General features: G+C 41.5%; 1 protein-coding gene across 5 annotated transcripts in view; it reads right to left on the bottom strand.

Annotated features, from left to right (window-relative positions):
- Window positions 1-613: 613 nt before the first annotated feature.
- Ikbkg (inhibitor of nuclear factor kappa B kinase regulatory subunit gamma) overlaps window positions 614-18,910 on the bottom strand; it is a 36,706-nt gene continuing 18,409 nt past the window's right edge. For all 5 annotated transcript variants that reach the window (XM_050125058.1, XM_050125060.1, XM_050125061.1 and 2 more), the window contains 4 exons: window positions 17,363-17,506; window positions 16,919-17,061; window positions 14,001-14,062; window positions 614-13,682 (listed from right to left, as the gene is read on the bottom strand). In XM_050125058.1, coding sequence (XP_049981015.1) covers window positions 13,540-13,682; window positions 14,001-14,062; window positions 16,919-17,061; window positions 17,363-17,506 — 492 coding nt within the window. In that variant the 3' untranslated portion in view covers window positions 614-13,539. The remainder of the gene's footprint in view (window positions 13,683-14,000; window positions 14,063-16,918; window positions 17,062-17,362; window positions 17,507-18,910) is intronic.

The following is an 18,910-nucleotide window of genomic DNA, read 5'->3' as shown; positions in this document are numbered from 1 at the left end:
TATATATATATTCTATACTGAGCCAGCAAGATGGCTCAATGTATAAAGGTGCATCCCACTGAGCCTGACAACCTGAGTTTGATCTCCAGGGCCCACAAGATGGAAGTCAGCGCCTCAAGTTTACCTCAAGTTTACCTCTGACTTGTTATGCATACACACAGAGAATACATATAAATTTGATGCCACCTGGTATTGTTATTCTTGTTTTGAGGTCATTTTAAGATGAAAAAAAAACCTTTTTTCCAAAAGAAAAATAAATCAAGTTTATGTTAATATTTTAAACTCAAAAGTTTTTGCTTTGTGTTTATAATCACTTTCTTTAGTATCTTATTCCTTACAAGTCTCCAAACTTTTTTCTTCAAATATTTTTGCAATACTTGAGACAGAAACCAAGTGCACACAAGTGCCCTACCACTAAGTTCCATTATCAGACTCTTATTTTTTATTTTTTGGTTTTTCAAGAAAGAGTTTCTCTGCTTTGGAGCCTTACCTGGAACCCTGGAACTAGCTCTTGTAGACCAGGCTGGCCTCGAACTCACAGAGATCCACCTGCCTCTGCCTCCCGAGTGCTGGGATTACAGGATTGCGCCACCACCGCCCGGCAATAATCAGACTCTTTTAACTTTTTTATTTTTAATTTTGTACATTGGTGTTTTACCTGCATGTATGTCTATGTGAGGGTATTAGATTCCTAGAGCTGGAGTTACAGACAGTTATGAGCTGCCATGTGGGTGCTGGGAATTAAAACAAGGTCCTCTTAAAGAACAGTCAGTGCTCTTAACCACTGAGTCATCTCTCCACACCCTTTTAACTTTTAAAAAAGATTTATGTTACGCCCGAGCCAGCAACCTCTGTCAGAGCAGGCCCGAGTGAGTGACCTCTGCCAGAGCAGGTATGAGGGAGCAACGGCCAAGGGAGCAGGCCTGAGCCAGAGACCTCTGCGGGATCCAGCCAGGGATCTCCATGGGAGCAGGCCCAAGCCAGGGACACCCACGGGAACAGGCCAGAGCCAGTGACCTCCACAGGAGCAGACCCCAGCCAGCGACCTCTGACGGAGTAGGCCCAAGCAAGCAACCTCCACAGGAGCCAGTACCAGGGAGTGACTGCCAAGGGAGCAGGCCTGAGACAGAAACCTCTGTGGGAACAGGCCCAAGCCAGGTACATCTGCAAGAACAGGCCCAAGCCAGCAATCTCGCCAGAACAAGCCTGAGTCAGCAACCTACACAGAAACAGGCCCAAGTCAGCCATCTCCAAGGAACCAGGCCTGAGCCAGCCAGCCACCTCCAGAGGACCAGGCCCAAGCCAGTGACCTCAGTGGAAGCAGGAACGAACGACCTCCAGGATTGCAGAGCGAACACCAGGAGCACCAAGAAAATCCAGGAAAACCAAGTAACATCCAAGGTGACTGGAACTGTGGCCCCAACTGCACCATACAGAACAACCATCTGAGCCTTGGATACACTGGCACCTGAAAGATGGATCATCAGAGACACAGCCTCAACTACACCAATCATGGGAAAAGATGGGTAGACAAGGTAAGAACACACTCAACACCACAACGAGAAAAACAACACCAACAAAAATTTAGTGGCTCTATAGCAACAAGACTTGAACACCCCAATATAGATGAAGCAGAAGAAAATGACCTAAAAAATAACTTTAGGAGAATGTCTGAGGCCCTTCAACAGAAAATGAAAAATTCCCTCAAAGAAATAGAGAAAAAGTCAAACAAAAAAATTGGAAGAAATAAACAAATCCCTTAAAGAAAACCAGAAAAAAACAATCAAACAGATGAAAGAAACAATTCAAGACTTGAAAACCAAAATAGAGACAATAAAGAAAACATAAACTGAGGAAATTCTGGAAACAGAAATTATGGGAAAATGATCTGGGACCACAGATGCAAGCATAAACAGCACAATACCAGAGAGGGAAGAGGGAATCTCAAGCACTGAAGACGAATACAGAAAATAGACTCATCAGTCAAAGAAAATATTAAATCTAACAAAAACTTAACACAAAATATCCAGGAAATATGGAACACCATGGAAGGACCAAACATAAGAATAACAGTGATGAAGAAGTCCAACTCAAAAGCACCGAAAATACATTTAACAAAATCATAGAAGAAAACTTTCCTAACCTAAAAAAAGATATGCATTGAAGATACAAGAAGCGTACAGAACACCAAGTAGACTGGATCAAAAAAAAAAAAGTCCTCTCACCACATAATAATCAAAACACTGAACATACAGAATAAAGAAAGAATATTAAGAGCTGCAAAGGAAAAAAAAAGGCCAAGTAACAAATAAAGGTAGACCTATTATAATTACACCTGATTTCTCAATCGAAACAATGAAAGCCAGAAGTCAAGTGTTATGTAGACATTAAGAGACCATGGATGTCAGCCCAGACTATTAAACCCACCAAACTTTCAATCACAATAGACGGACAAAACAAGATACTCCACAACAGAACCAGATTTAACCAATACCTAGCCACAAACCCAACCCTACACAAAGTACTAGAAGGAAAACTCCAACCCAAGGAAGTTAGCTACATCTACAAAAACACAGATTATTTGATAGATGATCTCACAGCAGCAAATCCCAAAGAAGGGAAAAAAAAACACACACACAATAACATCAATAATGAAAACTAAAATCACGAGAGATAACAATCACTGATCATTAATAGCCTTTAATATAAATGGACTCAACTCACCTATAAAAAGACACAGGCTAACAGACTGAACACAAAAACAGAATCCATCCTTCTGCATACAAGAAACAAACCTCAACCTCAAAGACAGACATTGCCTCATAGTAAAGAGTTGGGAAAGAAAATTTCCAATCAACTGGACCTAAGAAACATGTGGGTGTAGCTATCCTAATAGCTAACAAAATAGACTTCAAGCTAAAATGAATCAAAAAAAGGACATTTCATATTAATCACAGGAAAAATTCATCAAGAGGAAATCTCAATACTGAACATGTATGCCCCAAATATAAAGGCACCCTCATATGTAAAAGAAACACTTCTAAAGCTTAAATCATACATTAAACTCCACACTAATAGTGGGCGACTTCGACATTCCATTCTCACCACTGGACAGGTCTGCCAGACAGAAACTTAACAAAAGAAATAAAGGAACTAGCAGATGTTATGACTCAAATGGACTTAACAAACATCTATAGAACACTCCATCCAATCATAAAAGAACATACCTTTTCAGCACCTCATGGAACCTTCTTAAAAATTGACCACATACTAGGTAACAAATCAAACCTCAAAAGATACAAAAAAATAACCTGGAATAACCCCATGTATCTTATCAGATCACCATGGCTTAAAATTAGAATTCAACAGTAACATTAATTTCAGAAAACCCAAAAACACATGGAAATTAAAACATGCTCACCTGAATCATCAATGGGTCAAGGAATAAAATAAAGACTTCCTAAATTTCAATGAAAATCACAACATAAAATACCCAAATTTATGGGACACAATGAAAGCAGTGTTAAGAGGAAAGTTCATAGCACCAAATGCCTACATAAAGAAGCTGGAAAAATTTCACATTAGTGAGTAACAGAACACCTGAAAACTCTAAAAACAAAAATAAGCAGACTCACCAAGGAGGAGTAGATGGTTAGGAAATAATCAAATTGAGAGCGGAAATCAACAAAACAGAAACAAAGAAAATACAAAGAATCAATGAGACAAAGAGTTGGTTCTTTGAAAAAAATCAACAAAATAGACAAACCTTTATCCAAACTAACCAAAAGGCAGAGAGAGAATATACAAATTAACAAAATCAGAATGAAAAGAGGAACATAACAACAGACGCAGAGAAAATCCAGAGAATCATCAGGTCATACTTTGAAAACCTGTACTCCACAAAATTGAAAACCTTAAAGGAAATGGACAATTTTCTGGATAAATACCACTTAACAAAATTAAATAAAGACCAGATAAGCAAATTATACAGACCTATAATGGCTAAAGAAATAGAAACAGTCATCAAAAGTCTCCCAACCAAAAAAAAAAAAAAAAGCTCAGGACCAGATGGTTCCAGTGAAGAATTCTAAAAGATTTTCAAAGAAAAACTAATACCAATACTCCTCAAGTTGTTCCACACAATAGAAACAGAAGGAACATTGCCAAACTCTTTTTATGAGGCTACAATTACCCTGATACCCAAACCACATAAAGACATTACTAAGAAAAAGAATTACAGACCAATCTCACTCATGAACATTGATGCAAAAATACTAAATAAAATACTGACAAATCGAATCCAAGAACGCATCAGAACCATCATCCACCATGGTTAAGTAAGTTTCATCCTAGAGATGTGGGGATAGCCAAGGTAATCCACCATAGAAACAAACTGAAAAAAAAAATCATTTCATTAGATGTTGAAAAAGCCTTACTTAGACAAAATATAATATCCCTTCATGATAAAGGTCTTGGAAAAAGCAGGGATACAAGGAACATACCTAAACATAATAAAGGCAATATACAGCAAGCCAACAGCCAATATCAAACTAAATGGAGAGAAACTCAAAGTGATCCCACTGAAATCAGGAACAAGACAAGGTTGTCCATTCTCTCCATATCTATTCAATATAGTACTGGAGATTCTAGCTAGTGCAATAAGACAACAAAAGGAGATCAAGGAGATACAAATCAGAAAAGCAGAAGTCAAACTCTCAATATCGGATGATGATATGATAGTTTACATAAGTGACCCCAAAAATTCTACCAAGGAACTTCTACAACTCATAAACACTTCCAGTATATAGCAGGATACAATATTAACTCAAAAAAATCAGCAGCCCTCCTGTACTCAGATGATAAATGGGCTGAGAAATCAGAAAAACATCACCCTTCAATAGCCACAAATAATATAAAATACCTTGGAGTAACTCTAACCAAACAAGTAGAAGACCTGTATGGCAATAACTTTAAATCTTTGAAGAAAGAAATTGAAGAAGACACCAGAAAATGGAAAAATCTCTCATGCACTTGGGTAGGTATAAATAACATAGTAAAAATGGCAGTCTTACCAAAAGCAATCTACAGATTCAATGCAATGGCCATCAAAATCCCAGCAAAATTCTTAAAATTCTTCACAGACCTCAAGAGAACAATACTCAACTTCCTATGAAACAGCAAAAGACCCAGGATAGCCAAAACAATCCTGTACAATAAAGAAACTTCTGGAGGCATCACAATGCCTGACTTCAAAATCTACTTCAGGGCTATAATACTGAAAACAGCCTGGTACTGGCATAAAAACAGACAGGAGGACCAATAGGACCAAATCCAATAACTGAATATCAATCCACACACCTATGAACACCTGATTTTTAACAAAGAAGCAAAACATATAAAATGGAAAAAAGAAAGCATATTCAACAAATGGTGCTGGCATAACTAGGTATCAACCTGTAGAAGAAAGAAAATAGACCCATATCTATCACCATGCACAAAACTCAAGTCCAAATGGATCAAAAAACTCAACATAAAACCAAGCACACAGAACCTCATAGAAGAGAAAGTGGGAAGAACCCTACAACAGATGGGCACAGGAGACCACTTCCTAAATATGACCTCAGTAGCACAAACACTGAAAGAAACAATAAATGGGACCTCCTAAAACTGAGAAGTCTCTGTAAAGCAAAGGACATGGTCAACAAGAAAAAACAACAGCCTACAAAATAGGAAAAGATCTTTACCAACCCAACATCAGACAGAGGTCCAGTCTTCAAAATATACAAAGAACTCAAGAAATCGGTCATCAAAAGAACATGTAATACAATAAAAAAATGGAGTAAAGACCTAAACAGAGAACTCTCAACAGAGGAATCTAAAATGGCTGGAAGACACTTAAGTAAGTGGTCAACATCCTTAGCCATCAGAGAAATGCAAATCAAAACAACTCTGAGATTCCATCTTACACCTGTAAGAATAGCCGAGGTCAAAAATACTGATGACAATTCACACTGGAGAGGATGTGGGGTAATGGGAACACTCTTCCATTGCTCATGGGAGTGCAAACTGGTACAGCCACTTTGGAAATCAGTATGGTGATTTCTCAAAAAATTAGGAAACAACCTACCTCAAGACCCAGCAATACCACTTTTGGGTATATACCCAAAGGATGCTCAATCGTGCCACAAAGACATGTGCTCAACTATGTGCATAGCAGCATTGTTTATCATAGCCAGAACCTGGAAACAACCTAAATGCTCCTCAACTGAAGAATGGATAAGGAAAATGTGGTACATTTACACAATGGAATACTACACAGCAAAAATAATAATAACAACATCTTGAAATTTGCAGGCAAATGGATGGATCTATAAAACATATTGAGTGGGGTAACCCAGACCCAGAAAGACAATATAATATGTACTCACCCATAAGTGGCTTTTAGACATAAAGCAAAGAAAAACCAGCCTACAAATCACAGCCCCAGAGAACCTAGACAACAAAAAGAGGATCCTAAGAGAGACATACATGGTTCTAATCTACAAGGAAAGTAGGAAAAGACAAGATCTCCTGAGTAAATTAGGATCATGGGGATCATGGGAGAGGGTAGAAGGGGAGTGGGAGGAAGGGAAAGGAGGAAAGAAAAATATATAGCTCAATAAAAACAATTTTAAAAAGATTTATGTTCCATTTATTAATGGGGGAGGTGGGAGGGTATACATGGAAATCAGAGTCCTCCTTCTACCATGTGTCCTGAGGATTAAATTCAGGTAGTCAGGTTTGGCAGCAAGCACCTTTATTCACTGAGCCATCTAACTGGACCTCTTTTCTTTGGCCGTAAGTCTGCATTATAGAAACTTCTGTTTGTGAGCATCTCATCACATTGTGAGGTTAGTTTTATGGGATTAGCTGCTGCTGTTTAATTTTGGCTTTCTCCGTGCAGTGACTGCTTTGCAGTGCTTGCTAGGGTAGACACACAGCCCTTCACTCCAGCTGCCAGCAACCCCTGAATATGGGGTAAGTCATTATTTCTAGGTCTGATAGATATGTGTCTACCATGGCTCTGCCAGACTAACAAATCAAATTTCATCCTCAGTCCAGATCCTGGGACACCTGACACCAATGGAATCTTTAAAAAGCTGTCATGCTTAGAGGTCTCTGCTTCCTCACTGGCAAGTATCTACCAAACTTGCCCACCTAATTCTGTTCGTCTGATGAAGCAGCAGTGTCCACCTGTTGGTCAGCCCACCAGTCCATGCTGGTTAGAGGCAGCTGCTAGTCTTCAGTTAGTTCCAACCCTAGGACTCTGAAGAAAGGACATGATGTGATCATTCTATTTCATGAGACAAATCAATCACACATGCCCCACCTCCAGTTCTGCCTTTCTAGTTAGTGGAACATCACCAAGCATCTATCAATATGTCACTTGTCAAACAGCTTCAAATGCAAATATTCAACTCTTTCTGTATCTTCATCTGCATTGTCACAAAAGTTTCTGGGAAACTGCACAGAACTTAGATAACATTTTTAATGCCAGTTTTATTGTGGTCTAATCCATATACAACATGTAACTCATCTGAAGTGTACAATTTTAATGGTTTGCAGCATATTCAGATGTGAATGAGAATCACAGTGACCAATTTTAGAACATCCCCACCCCACCCCACCCCCAAAGAACTATGTACCTACAAACTATCACTCTCTCTACACCCCACTCATCTCCAGGAATTCACCAATTGACTTTTTGTTTGTGTTGAGAGAATCTTGCTATGTAGCCTAGCCTAGCCTGGAACTCATTAGCATCCTGCTTCAACTTCAAGTGCATGCTCTACCAGACAGGTCTAACTGACTTTCTTACCAGCACTCAAAACCTAATGGAAAATCTAGACTTGGGTCTAAACTAAAATTGATTTGCAGTTTTACAGATAAGAAAGCAAAGGCTCAGGGATTTCATTAATGTTCGGACTGGGATTTGTCCATATGACCTCAGAATCGGTTTCTTTTATACATTATGAAGCTCACATGGTCCATCCTCCCAAATTCTGTTTTTCTTATCTGAAACCAAGTCTCGCTTTGTAGCCCAAGCTGGCCTCAAACTCCTGGTACTCTCCCTGTCACTTCCTCTCAAGTGCCAGAATTGTGTGTACCACTACGTCCAGATACCCATTCAAATTCTGAACAAAATGAAAAATGCTAGTCAGGCATAGTGGAACATATTTGTAATCCTAGCACTGGAGAGGCTGAGGCAAAAGAATGGCTGCAAGTTCAAGACCAATCTGAATTACATAATAAATTCCAAGTTAGGCAGGGTTACAGAATGGGACTATCAGAGAGAAGAGTAGGGAGATACAGAGAAAAGCTGATAAACTGAGACTGTAGCTCAGTGGTGGTGTGCATGCTTAGCATGTGCAAGAGGCCAAGTTCCATCCTCAGCACCAAAATAAAAAGCTACAGTTACTATAGTTATAAAATAAGATTTCTGTACTATCATTCCTAGTACATTAATATAATAACTTCTATAAATCACCAATTGTGGTGATAGGTGATGTGCCTGAAAATATTAGCAGGGGAATCCTGATGTCACGTCAGATAAGTTCAGCCATCAGTAAACAGAGTATCCCTGTGATGAGCTCCTGTATAGTGTTACTAAATTGAATTGACAAGGCTTCTGTCTCCCTCTAGTGGAGGGAAGAAACAACAGAATACAAAAGGTCAGTTTTGTTGATGTGAGCAATGTGATTAAGTTGAAGGTAATGTGATTTAGGATGAAGACTTCAGATGAAAGAACTTTTGTTTACACTTAGATCTGAATAACAAAAAAAAATCAACTGTACAGATTAGAGGACAGAGCCTTCTCAGCAAAGGAGACAACAGAGGCAAAGACCTTAAAACACATTAGTACTAGTGGGTTTGAGGAAAAGAAAAAAGGCCAGTGTGGAAGGGCTGGGCCTTTAGGGAAGATGATATGAAGTTAGAGCAACAAACACAAGGCTGAGGATGGAGTTTAGATCTGAAGAAACAGAAAATCAGTGAAGGACATTAAGCAAAATGGAAACAGATTTACCAGATCACGCTGGTTGCCAGTAAGCAATGGATAAATGAAAAGCCTGCAGTTTCAATGTGAAACCACCCTAACAAATCAAGGCAAGATGAAGGACCCAGGACATCTCACACTGAGCCTGGCTGGATCAAAACTGAACACTGAACTGTTTCTCACAACTCTGGCATCCCTCTTTCCCTAGTCTTCCCGGTAGTAGACAGATGGCCCATGTACCCAGGTGTGAAAAACCAAAGCTCAGTAGTCATTAAATGTCTCTTCCTCTGTCCTCCATATCCATGATGTTAACCACAGATCCAAACCTAAAACACTTATGATGTTCTGACCATCTCTGCAGATTGGCTCTTTCTATCACTGTCACTTATAATATTTTGTCTGTGCTCTAACAAAGTTTGCCTGGAGATCAAAGGATGGTGCTAGCCACCTAGTTAACCACAGAGGCCAGGCAGTGGTGGCACACACCTTTGATCCCAGCACTTGGAAGGTCTAAGCAAGAAGATCAGGAGTTCAAGGCCACACTGGGCTACCTGAGATTGAACCAGTACAAAAGAAACAGAGCTCACACCTTTGATCCCAGCACTTGAAATCTCATGTCTTTAATTCCAGCACTAGGGAGGTGGAGACAGGAAGTGATATCGCTGTCCCAGAGAGTAATATAAGCTGGGAGGAAACAGGAGTCTGAGGATTTTATAGAGGTGAGAACTAGTGGCTGGCTACTCTGCTTCTCTGATCTTTCAGCTTTTACCCCCTAATATCTTACTCCGGGTTTTTATTATTAAGACCAATTAGAATTCACAGTACAATCACTAAATACTGAACAAAATGTTTTCATGTTACCAAATATTCACCTTTGTTTGACATTGATATGCTTATAAAAAGGAAACACATAAAGTGACCATGTGACAAAAGTGGCAGAGCCAGAGTTGCAGGTCCAACCAGAGAGCACTAAGAATTGCTGGGACCTGCTACACAGTGGGAGAGAGGCCTGGAATGGGTTATCTCTTATGAGGAACACACTCTGCCCACACTTATCTCAGAATAGGCGGGACAGGAAATCTCTGTTGCCTAAGCCCCCAACATGTGGTACTTTGTTGCTGCACTCACAGGAAATCCAGGCCCCATGTTAGTTGATTTTTGCCCCTTGCACCACCCTGTTGTGTCAACAATGAGCTTTTCTCAGTCAGGCAGAGGAAACCTCAAACGCATGTGTAACAGCTACTTCCTATATAATGCATGAGGCATAGAAATAGCACAAAAGAAAAACTTTGTTTCTGGCAATTCTACCCCTACATCCACCAACTGAGGACAGTATGCATGCTTGCAGGTCTTCTTTATTTCACACTATTTTTTAATCCTCTGGCCTTTTTATACCATACTTCAGAGTGTTTCATGTAACAAAATGTTCACAATGCTGGATATGCAGGCCTGTGTCATCAGATATATAGCCTATTTCATCACAGCCTTTGGTGGTGACAAATATGGTACCATGAGAGCCACTCCAATTAAGTAGTCACTGTGAAGACCAAGCTGTCAGATAAAGAGGGCTGAGGATGCTTCCAAAGTGCTTGCCCCATCTCACCAAACACCCACCCCTTGAAAGGGGAAATGCTGCAAGGTCTCACCATGCCTGACGGCAGCACACACAGGACTACAATTGTTCCTATTTTGACATCATCTCTACTTACAATCTGCACCTTATCATTTGTTACTACAGTGGGTAAAGTACTCTGCACTGTCTCTAACTGACTCTCTGGATTTTTCTTGGTCATAGGCCAACAGGAAGAGAGCATAAGTAAGAGTAACGGGACTTCTGGGAAGGACATGTTTCTAGCTGTCTGAATCTAGAAGCTGTGTGCCAGGGGCACAGCTCTTAAAAGCAAGTGGGCTAATTCCCTTGAAAGAAAAAAAAAAAAACCAGTTTTTCTAGGTCTAGTTAAGTAATTCCAGAAAAGAAAGAAGCATGTCCCATGTCAGGGAAGATGGTATAATCTCAGATCCTTGATATCTCATGTGTAGTTAATCATACACCATACTTCAGTGTAAGGAAGTGTCAAGGGCTCCAACCTTCTGAGAAGGGTATTTAGTCCCAACCACCACCTGGGCCACCCTCATATTTTGGCATGACCAGACCATAAAGCCCAAACCAGAATGTTTCAAGCTCCCGGGTGATCCTGCTGTGAAACCTGGGTCACACCTGCTTTCTGAGTCCCTTTCAGGATAAAGTGCTGGTCAGAAATGTACCTATGTATCTCTATTTATCCAAGAAGCATGAACCCCATACAGCCACTGGAGACAGTCCAACTGCTCTCTCCCGCTGCAGCCTACCTGTCTTTCTCAGTCACACCTTCTGGCCCTGCTAGGAGCGCAGCATCTATAAAGGCCTGACCTTCTCCAAATTCTGAAACCTAGTGGTCACCATCACCCTAGAGACCAAGTCTCTCCAGCAGAATTGCAAGGCTTAAAGGCACATGTCTTTGGCTGCATCTACTCAGGTTCTTATGATATCCCTACCCTGGGTTGTGTAAGTCCAAACCCCCAGAACTTGAGAACATGACTTTATTTGGGAAAAGGGTCTTGGTAGGTGTAGTGAGGTAAGTGTCTTGAGCTGGAGATCCTCCTTAATTACCAGACAGACTCCACATCTACAATACAGAAGTAGAGGAGGAGACCATGAGGCATGAGAACCAGAGATTGGAGTGATAGGTCTATAAGCCAAGCAACACCAAGGACTGCCAGAAACCAAAAGCAAGGAGAAAACCTGGAATTGATTCTCAGAAGAAACTTAACATCTGACTTCCGGGCATGAAAGACTGATTTTTTTGTTGTTGTTGTTGTTGCCACTTCAAGTCTCTGAGAATTTTTAGAACAGCTATAGGAATGCCATATACCACCACAAAACTGAACTGAATCAAACCAAACCAATAGCACTTCTGAAGGAAAATTAGATTGAGTATTTAAATGAAGGCCTCATGAGCAAAGAACATGTGTTCCTTTAACATTTTCCCAAAGATCTGTCTAATAAATACCTGGGAATTAGAAAATGGAAAACTTGCTCCCCACCCCCTGAGAATTCTGAGGAAGAACCCAGCTCAGGCTTACTTTTTAAATCCTGATTCTACTCAGCGTTCTCACCCTTAATAGGCAAGAAGTCTTGTGGAAAAAAAAGCCCCAGACAGGGATGGATTTACAGATCCCACTCAGAACTATGAAAGCATTCAGGAGGGTAGGAAGGGTTTCAGATTTGAGGAGTCAGCAAGGCACATCTATTACTTTCTCAACTCCAACTTCCTTTTCTTTACTAGAATTGCAAGGCTAATACCAATGACTGTAAGGCTCCAGAAAATGTCTACAGCCTTGCAAAACAAGTGAAGAGTTTCCTTGTTCACAATCTGCCAGTCACTACTAAATGGTTCCCAAGACAGAACATTTTGGCTGGTGCAGAACATGCCATCACAAACTCCTGGAGTGTGATGAACTATGGAAATCACCATTCACACAAGACAAGAATGTGCTTCACAAAGACAAGAGCACACTGGTGCTGGAATAAGAAAAACATGTATGTGAAATAGTCTTCTGTCAGACCACAAAGCAGCCATAACTCCAAAGCCAAAATATGGAGGAAAGCATGGGTGTGAGTACATAAACAGCTTCTAGGCCCCAAAACAGTAACACAACCAAAATGGAACAAGGTGTGCAATTTCTGTGATAGACAAGAGCTAACCTGACTGATGATCAAAAAGCTTCCCAAAGCCCAAGAACAAATGGCAATGATGCAACAGGAAAATGGGTAGAAAATATGAAAATCCAAGTTACATGAGTGGAATTTAAAAAGGCCCATATACCCCAGAAAAAGACACTTTGGCATACTCTTTAGTAAAAAACAGCATGTCTAGCAGATGGCAGAACCTCCTCCAAGGCAACCTCCTCCAAGGCAAGGCTCAATGCTACGTCTAAGCATATGTCTTAAAGGTACACACAGATCAGTGCACAAGTACTTTCACTGCACCGTTACTTACAGTAGCAAAAGACAGAATACTTCCCCAATGTCCATCAGAGGCAACACATGTTAGGGCCTTACGTGCCACATGCCCTGGGAGGACAGCCTGCAGCTCAGGGCAAGAAAGGTACCAGCTGGAGGGAGGAAGAGCTACACCCAGTCCTGCTTAGAGAAAGGGTGCTCCCTGAGAGCCTCTGGCCTCCATTCTAGACCCCCTAGGAGAATGGGAAAAGAGGGAGGAAGAAGCTAGCAGAGGCAAGTGGCTCAGGCACATAGAAAAAAACGGAAAAAAATTCCTGACTAGGGCTGTCTACCCTAGTGGGGAACTAGCAGACCAAAGAGCTAAAGCAAGGGTACTGCTAGGTCCTAGGGCTAGCTCTTTGACATCAAGCCCTTAATTGTGGACTATGCAGAGGTGAAACAGGAAAGCATAAGTTGCATAGTTCAGGACATGGTATTACAAGTGGCTTTACAGCTGCTGCTTCTACTCTATGCACTCCATGACATGTATCTGTAGAGTGTCCATATCAGGAGCCTGATACTGGCACTTGGGACAACGCATGTCAGGTGGTTCCTCAGGAGGGCTTCTCCGCTGGTTGGGTAAGGTCAGATGAAAGGAGTGGAGAGCTGAGAAAAAAAAAAAAAAAGAACAGAGGCCAGCTGGGTAGGCTTCATGCACAGACTGGGTAGACCTCAAAGGGAAGGAGAGGCTAACAAGGTATTGAAACTTACTGATCCCACCATATTTGACTATATGTGTGGCTGGGAACCATCTCTACCAGGACATTCCTCCTTTTGCCTCAAGGTGGTGCAGGCTACTGATGGGGATAGCCAACAAGAGCTCCCCAAATGAGAGCAGCAGGGAGGTTAATGCATGCTTTCCCTCAGCACAATATTCTGCCCTTCCTGTCCATCTCCTCCACCATCTACAACCTGTTCACTCACCTGATGCAGGGAGTAAAGGGGGCTGAGAAGTCTCTACATGCCGCTTCCTCATATCCTCAATCCTTTGAAAACAAAAACCATTCAATCAATGCCTGCAGGGTTTTTTAATGAAAAAACACCTTCATTGAGATATAATTCATACACCATACAATTCACCAATTTAATCTGTATTGTTCACTTGTTTTTACTATATTTAGCATGTCCATATATCATCTATATAACTTTAGAATCTTTTCATCTCCCAAAGGAAACTTTGTACTTATTAACAATTACTCCTGGGCTCCCCCCATCAGTTTCCTCAGAACCTCACTACAAACTACCACATACCTAGTGGCTTAAAATAACAAAAATGTACTCGATGCAAGCAGGTGCCCTAAATCAACATGTCAGAGAACTGGGCAGAAGTACCATACTCTCCTCTAGCTGGTGGTAGTTAAATGACTCCTTGGCATTTCTTGGCTAGTAGCGGAATCCCAGTGTTGGCCCTGGCCTTCTTGGGGCTGCCTTCTGTATCTTAATGTGATGTTTCTATAAGGACCACAGCCAATTAATTAACCTGATGTGACCTTATGTTAACTAATTACATATGCAAAGATACTATTTCCAAATGAGGTCAGATTCTGAGGTTTTAGGTAGAGAGAAATTTGAGGGAATTCTATTTGTACTGGTTAGGTTCTTTTATTTATTGTTTTATTTTTATCAATTTGACTCAAACTGAAGTATCTGATAAAAGAAAACCTCAACTGAGTAAATGTCCCCATTAGATTGACCTGGAGGCAAGCCTGAAGGGCATTTTCTCCATTGATAATTGATGTGGGAGGGCCTAGTTTACTTGGGATAATGCCACCCACTGGGTAAGCACCTGGGCTGTATAAGAAAACAAGATGAGCAAGCCATGAAGAACAAGCCAAAAAGCAGTTCCTCTATGATTTCTGCTTCAGTTCCCCAAGTTCCTGCCCTGACTTCCCCATGATTAACTACAAGCTGAAATAAACTCTTTCCTCTCCAAGTTGTTTTTAATCATGGTGTTTATCACAGCAACAGTAACCAAACTAAGACAGACATTAGTACCAGGCTCTTGGGGAACTGCTAAGACAGACCTGGCCATGTTGTTTTCTGGAAGATTGTGGAAGGACTTTGGAACTTTGGGCTGGAAATGCCATTAAGTAGTTGGAACTTTATGGACTGTTCTTTGGGAGCCAGGAAGATAAGAATACTAAGAGCAATGCAGATGATGAAGGCCTAGCTTGTGAAGTTTCAGAGGGAAGCAAAGATTCTATCATGGCCATATATGTGGTATTTTGAATTAAGAATCTGTAGTTCTGGTCAGCTGGTGCTGAAGAATCAGGTGGGATGAACAAGAAACCAGAAGCACTGAAGTAAAAACCTTTCCTGGGATACTTGATGCTGGTTAACTGAAGCTGATAAAGCAGCTATGATCAAGAAAAGACCAGCATGATTGAGGCGAACTCTTCTAGACTCTAAAATCTAGAGAGTATCTCCTCAGGGTCAGGACAATGAAGCTCTGGTCCAGATGTGGCCAAGGCTGTATCTCATGCTATCAGTCAAACAGGGTACTATGAAGGAGTCATGGAAAGTAGCTGAGGCTTGGCACTACTTGAAAGGTCAGGAGAAGCTATTGGTGAAGGTGCATCCTCAGAGCAGTGGAGACCCCAGCATATTGGAGATTCCAGTACCATGAGACAAGAACAGCAAAAGCTGTGGAGCAAAGCCAGCCTGAGCTTATGAGACAAGCTATGTGTACTATAAATGGCAAAGCCAGAGAGGTATAGCTGCCCAAGCCCTTTGAAGCTCAGAGGATCATGAGTGTGGGTCCTAGACATCAAGCATTGCATTTACACTGTTAAATTTTGGCATTGCTTTTTTATTTGTGACTGTGCCATGGCTCTTCATTCTTAGAGTAAGAAAATATGTAACTTATTATTTTATAGGAGCCCATTTAGGCGTTTACAGAGACATTTATTTTTTTAATGAGTGGTGGAATGTTTTAAAGACATTTATGGGAGTTTTTTGGTTGTTTTTTGGTTATTGAGACATAGTTTCTTTGTAACAGCCCTGGCTGTCCTGAAACTCACTCTGTAGACCACGCTGGCCTCAAACTCAAAGTTTCATCTGCCTCCCAAGTGCTGTAATTAAAGGCATATATCACCACGCCTATTCTAAATTTATGTTTTATACTGTGATTTTTAACATGAATTGGAGGACAAACAAGAAAGGAAAGGTTATGGTTTAATAGTGGTGTGTTTGTATGTCAAGTTGACAAGGGGTTAATTATGCTGATTGGCTTTTGACAACTTAACACAAACTGGAAAAAGAGAATCTCAATTAAGGAACTGTCTCAAATAAATTGTAGGTAAGTTTGTGGGGGCTTTTTCTTGATTAAAAATTGATGTAGGATGCCCAGCCTACTGTGGGTGGTGCAACCCCTAGACTTCTGGGCCTGGGTTATATAAGAAAGCAAGCTGAGCAAGCCAGTAAATAGCATTCCCCTGTGACCTATGCTTCAGTTTCTGCCTCCAGATTCCAGCCCCGACTTCTTTCCATAATGGATTATAAACTGTAAGCTAAAATAAACCCTTTCCTCCCCAAGTTGTTTTTGGTCATGGTGTTTATTACAGCAATAGAAACCAAACTAAGACACTATGAAACCTAATATATCCCCACAAAAACTCCAGCCTTAGATACCTCTCAATATATGCATTTCAGTGAAGTTTCTAACTGGACAAGTGTGAAAGGTCACTGTTGAAAGGACAAGACACAGGGAGAGCAGCAAGAGGTACAGGGAACTTAACACAAACACCAAGAGCCATCAACCTCCTGTAGCTACTTCTGGTTAACGCTAGTATATGCCTGCTCTGTGTGTGGCTGTGCTCCTGTCTATACTCTTAGAGGCCCACCTGGCTGACTCATGGCAGCCAGCCTTCAGTTTGCTGATCTCGCGCTGCAGCTGCTCCAGCTGCTCCTGCAAAAGCTCCTTCTTCTCCACCAGCTTTTCCCGGGCATGCCTCTCAGCTTGGAAGTCAGCCTTGTAGATATCCGCCTGGCAAATAGAACAAAAGTATGTCAATCATCCATCAGCTGCCTATCAAACATTCTATGCCATGCTCCCAGAGGAACAGAGTCTTGTCCTGTCCCCAAAGATCACATGATAGTACACCAGGAACAGATATGAAAGCCTGTGATCCCAAGGGCACCAAGAGGTCAAAGACTCAAAGGAGGTGCAAAGGACTCACAAAGACTAAAAGAGACCTCCAAAAATGATGCCAAAGGGGTACACCAGACCCCACTACCTGGGACAGTAGGCCACTCATGTGACAGGCAGGCAGGAGCAGAGCTCTCACCTGGGCCTTCAGGACTGGCACAGTCTCCATCACAATCTTGTGCTGCTCAGCCTCTTCTTTCAGCTTATCAATCAATTCCTGTTTGGCTACCAGGGCCTCCTCAGCTTGCTGGAGCTGTTGCCTCAGATCTTCTAGATGCATGCCCTAGAGAGGACAAAAGGCAGAGTCTCTTGGCCCACAGTGGGGCCAAACTACTTCCCTGGCTGGCCACTGTTCTGAGAACTAAGAAGGAAAAGCTGGAGCAAAGCCAGTCCTTTGGACTTCGGGGCGAATGTCAAAATCTCAATGTGTGCAGGGAAAAGGCTGCATCCTGCTGTGGCCCTTTAATACAGAAGAAATGCTGAGGTCTTTCTTAGGATGCACAAAGATCTTAGGGCTGATAAGAACTTTGAGGATATATAAAGCTCTGCCTCCTACTCTGAGTCATCCCCTTCAGAGAATTTCCAGCTAGGCAGCCTTCCTCTTAACTCTTCAAGGACAGGAGCCATCCTCTCTTCTAAGGCTTCCCACTCCAAAGTGAGTAAGTACTATGCAGTAACGCTGTACATACTGCAGGCCCACCATACACCAGGCAAGGCTGCAACCCACTGCTTCTTCCACTCTGCCACTTGGTCAAAGGTCTGCTTCTCTCTCTCTCTCTCTCTCTCTCTCTCTCTCTCTCTCTCTCTCTCTCTCTCTCTCTCTCTCACACACACACACACACACACACACACAAAATACATATGCACCCATGCTCTCAAACAATAATTCCCTCCAGAGATTAAGCAGCTATTTGTAAAAGATTTTCTCAGCCACAGTGGATGATCTTTTTGATGTGTTCTTGGATTTGGCTTGCCAGTATTGAGTATTTTTGCATCAATATTCGTGAGTGAAATAGGTCTGTAATTCTCTTTCTTTCTTGAATTTTAGTGTGGTTTGAATATCAGGGTGACCATGGCCTCATAGAAAGAATTTGGCAATGTTCCTTCTGTTTGTATTTTGTGTAATAACCCAGAGGGAGAAAGACAACACATTATGTACTCACTCCTAAGTGGATATTAGCTATAGAATAAAGGATAACTATGTTGCAATCCACAGACCCAAAGAGACTAGGTAACAAGGAGAGTTCATGGGGGACACCCAGTGCAGTGATACATTATTTATGTTTTAACAAATAGAGCTTGCCTGGAGATCAGAGTGTAAAGCTAAGCCACTAGAGGCCAGGGAGTGGTGGCTCACACCTTTAATCCCAGCAGAAGGGTTTGTTAGTTCAAGGCCACCCTGAACAACAGAAGACTGATTCTGTCTAAAAGACAAACAGAACTCACACAAAGGAAATCCTAGCTCTTGGGATCCCACACCTTTAATTCCAGCATTAGGGAAGTGGAGACAGGACTGATGGCTAGGCGGAGAGAGGAATACAAGGCGGAGAGAGGAATACAAGGCGGGAGGAGACAGGAGCTCACAGCAGTCTCAGGTTTGGTGGAAATGGGCAGTCTGAAGAGACAATCTGAGGACAGGATTGCCCCTTCGGTCTGAGCATTGGTAAAAGGAAAAGGTCTCTCTAGT

The sequence above is a fragment of the Alexandromys fortis genome, unplaced genomic scaffold (genome assembly GCF_014885135.2).
Source record: "Alexandromys fortis isolate MF-2015 unplaced genomic scaffold, M_Fortis_MF-2015_v1.1 scaffold_225, whole genome shotgun sequence".
Taxonomy (NCBI): Eukaryota; Metazoa; Chordata; class Mammalia; order Rodentia; family Cricetidae; genus Alexandromys; species Alexandromys fortis.
This window is presented reverse-complemented; position numbering and strand designations above follow the sequence as displayed.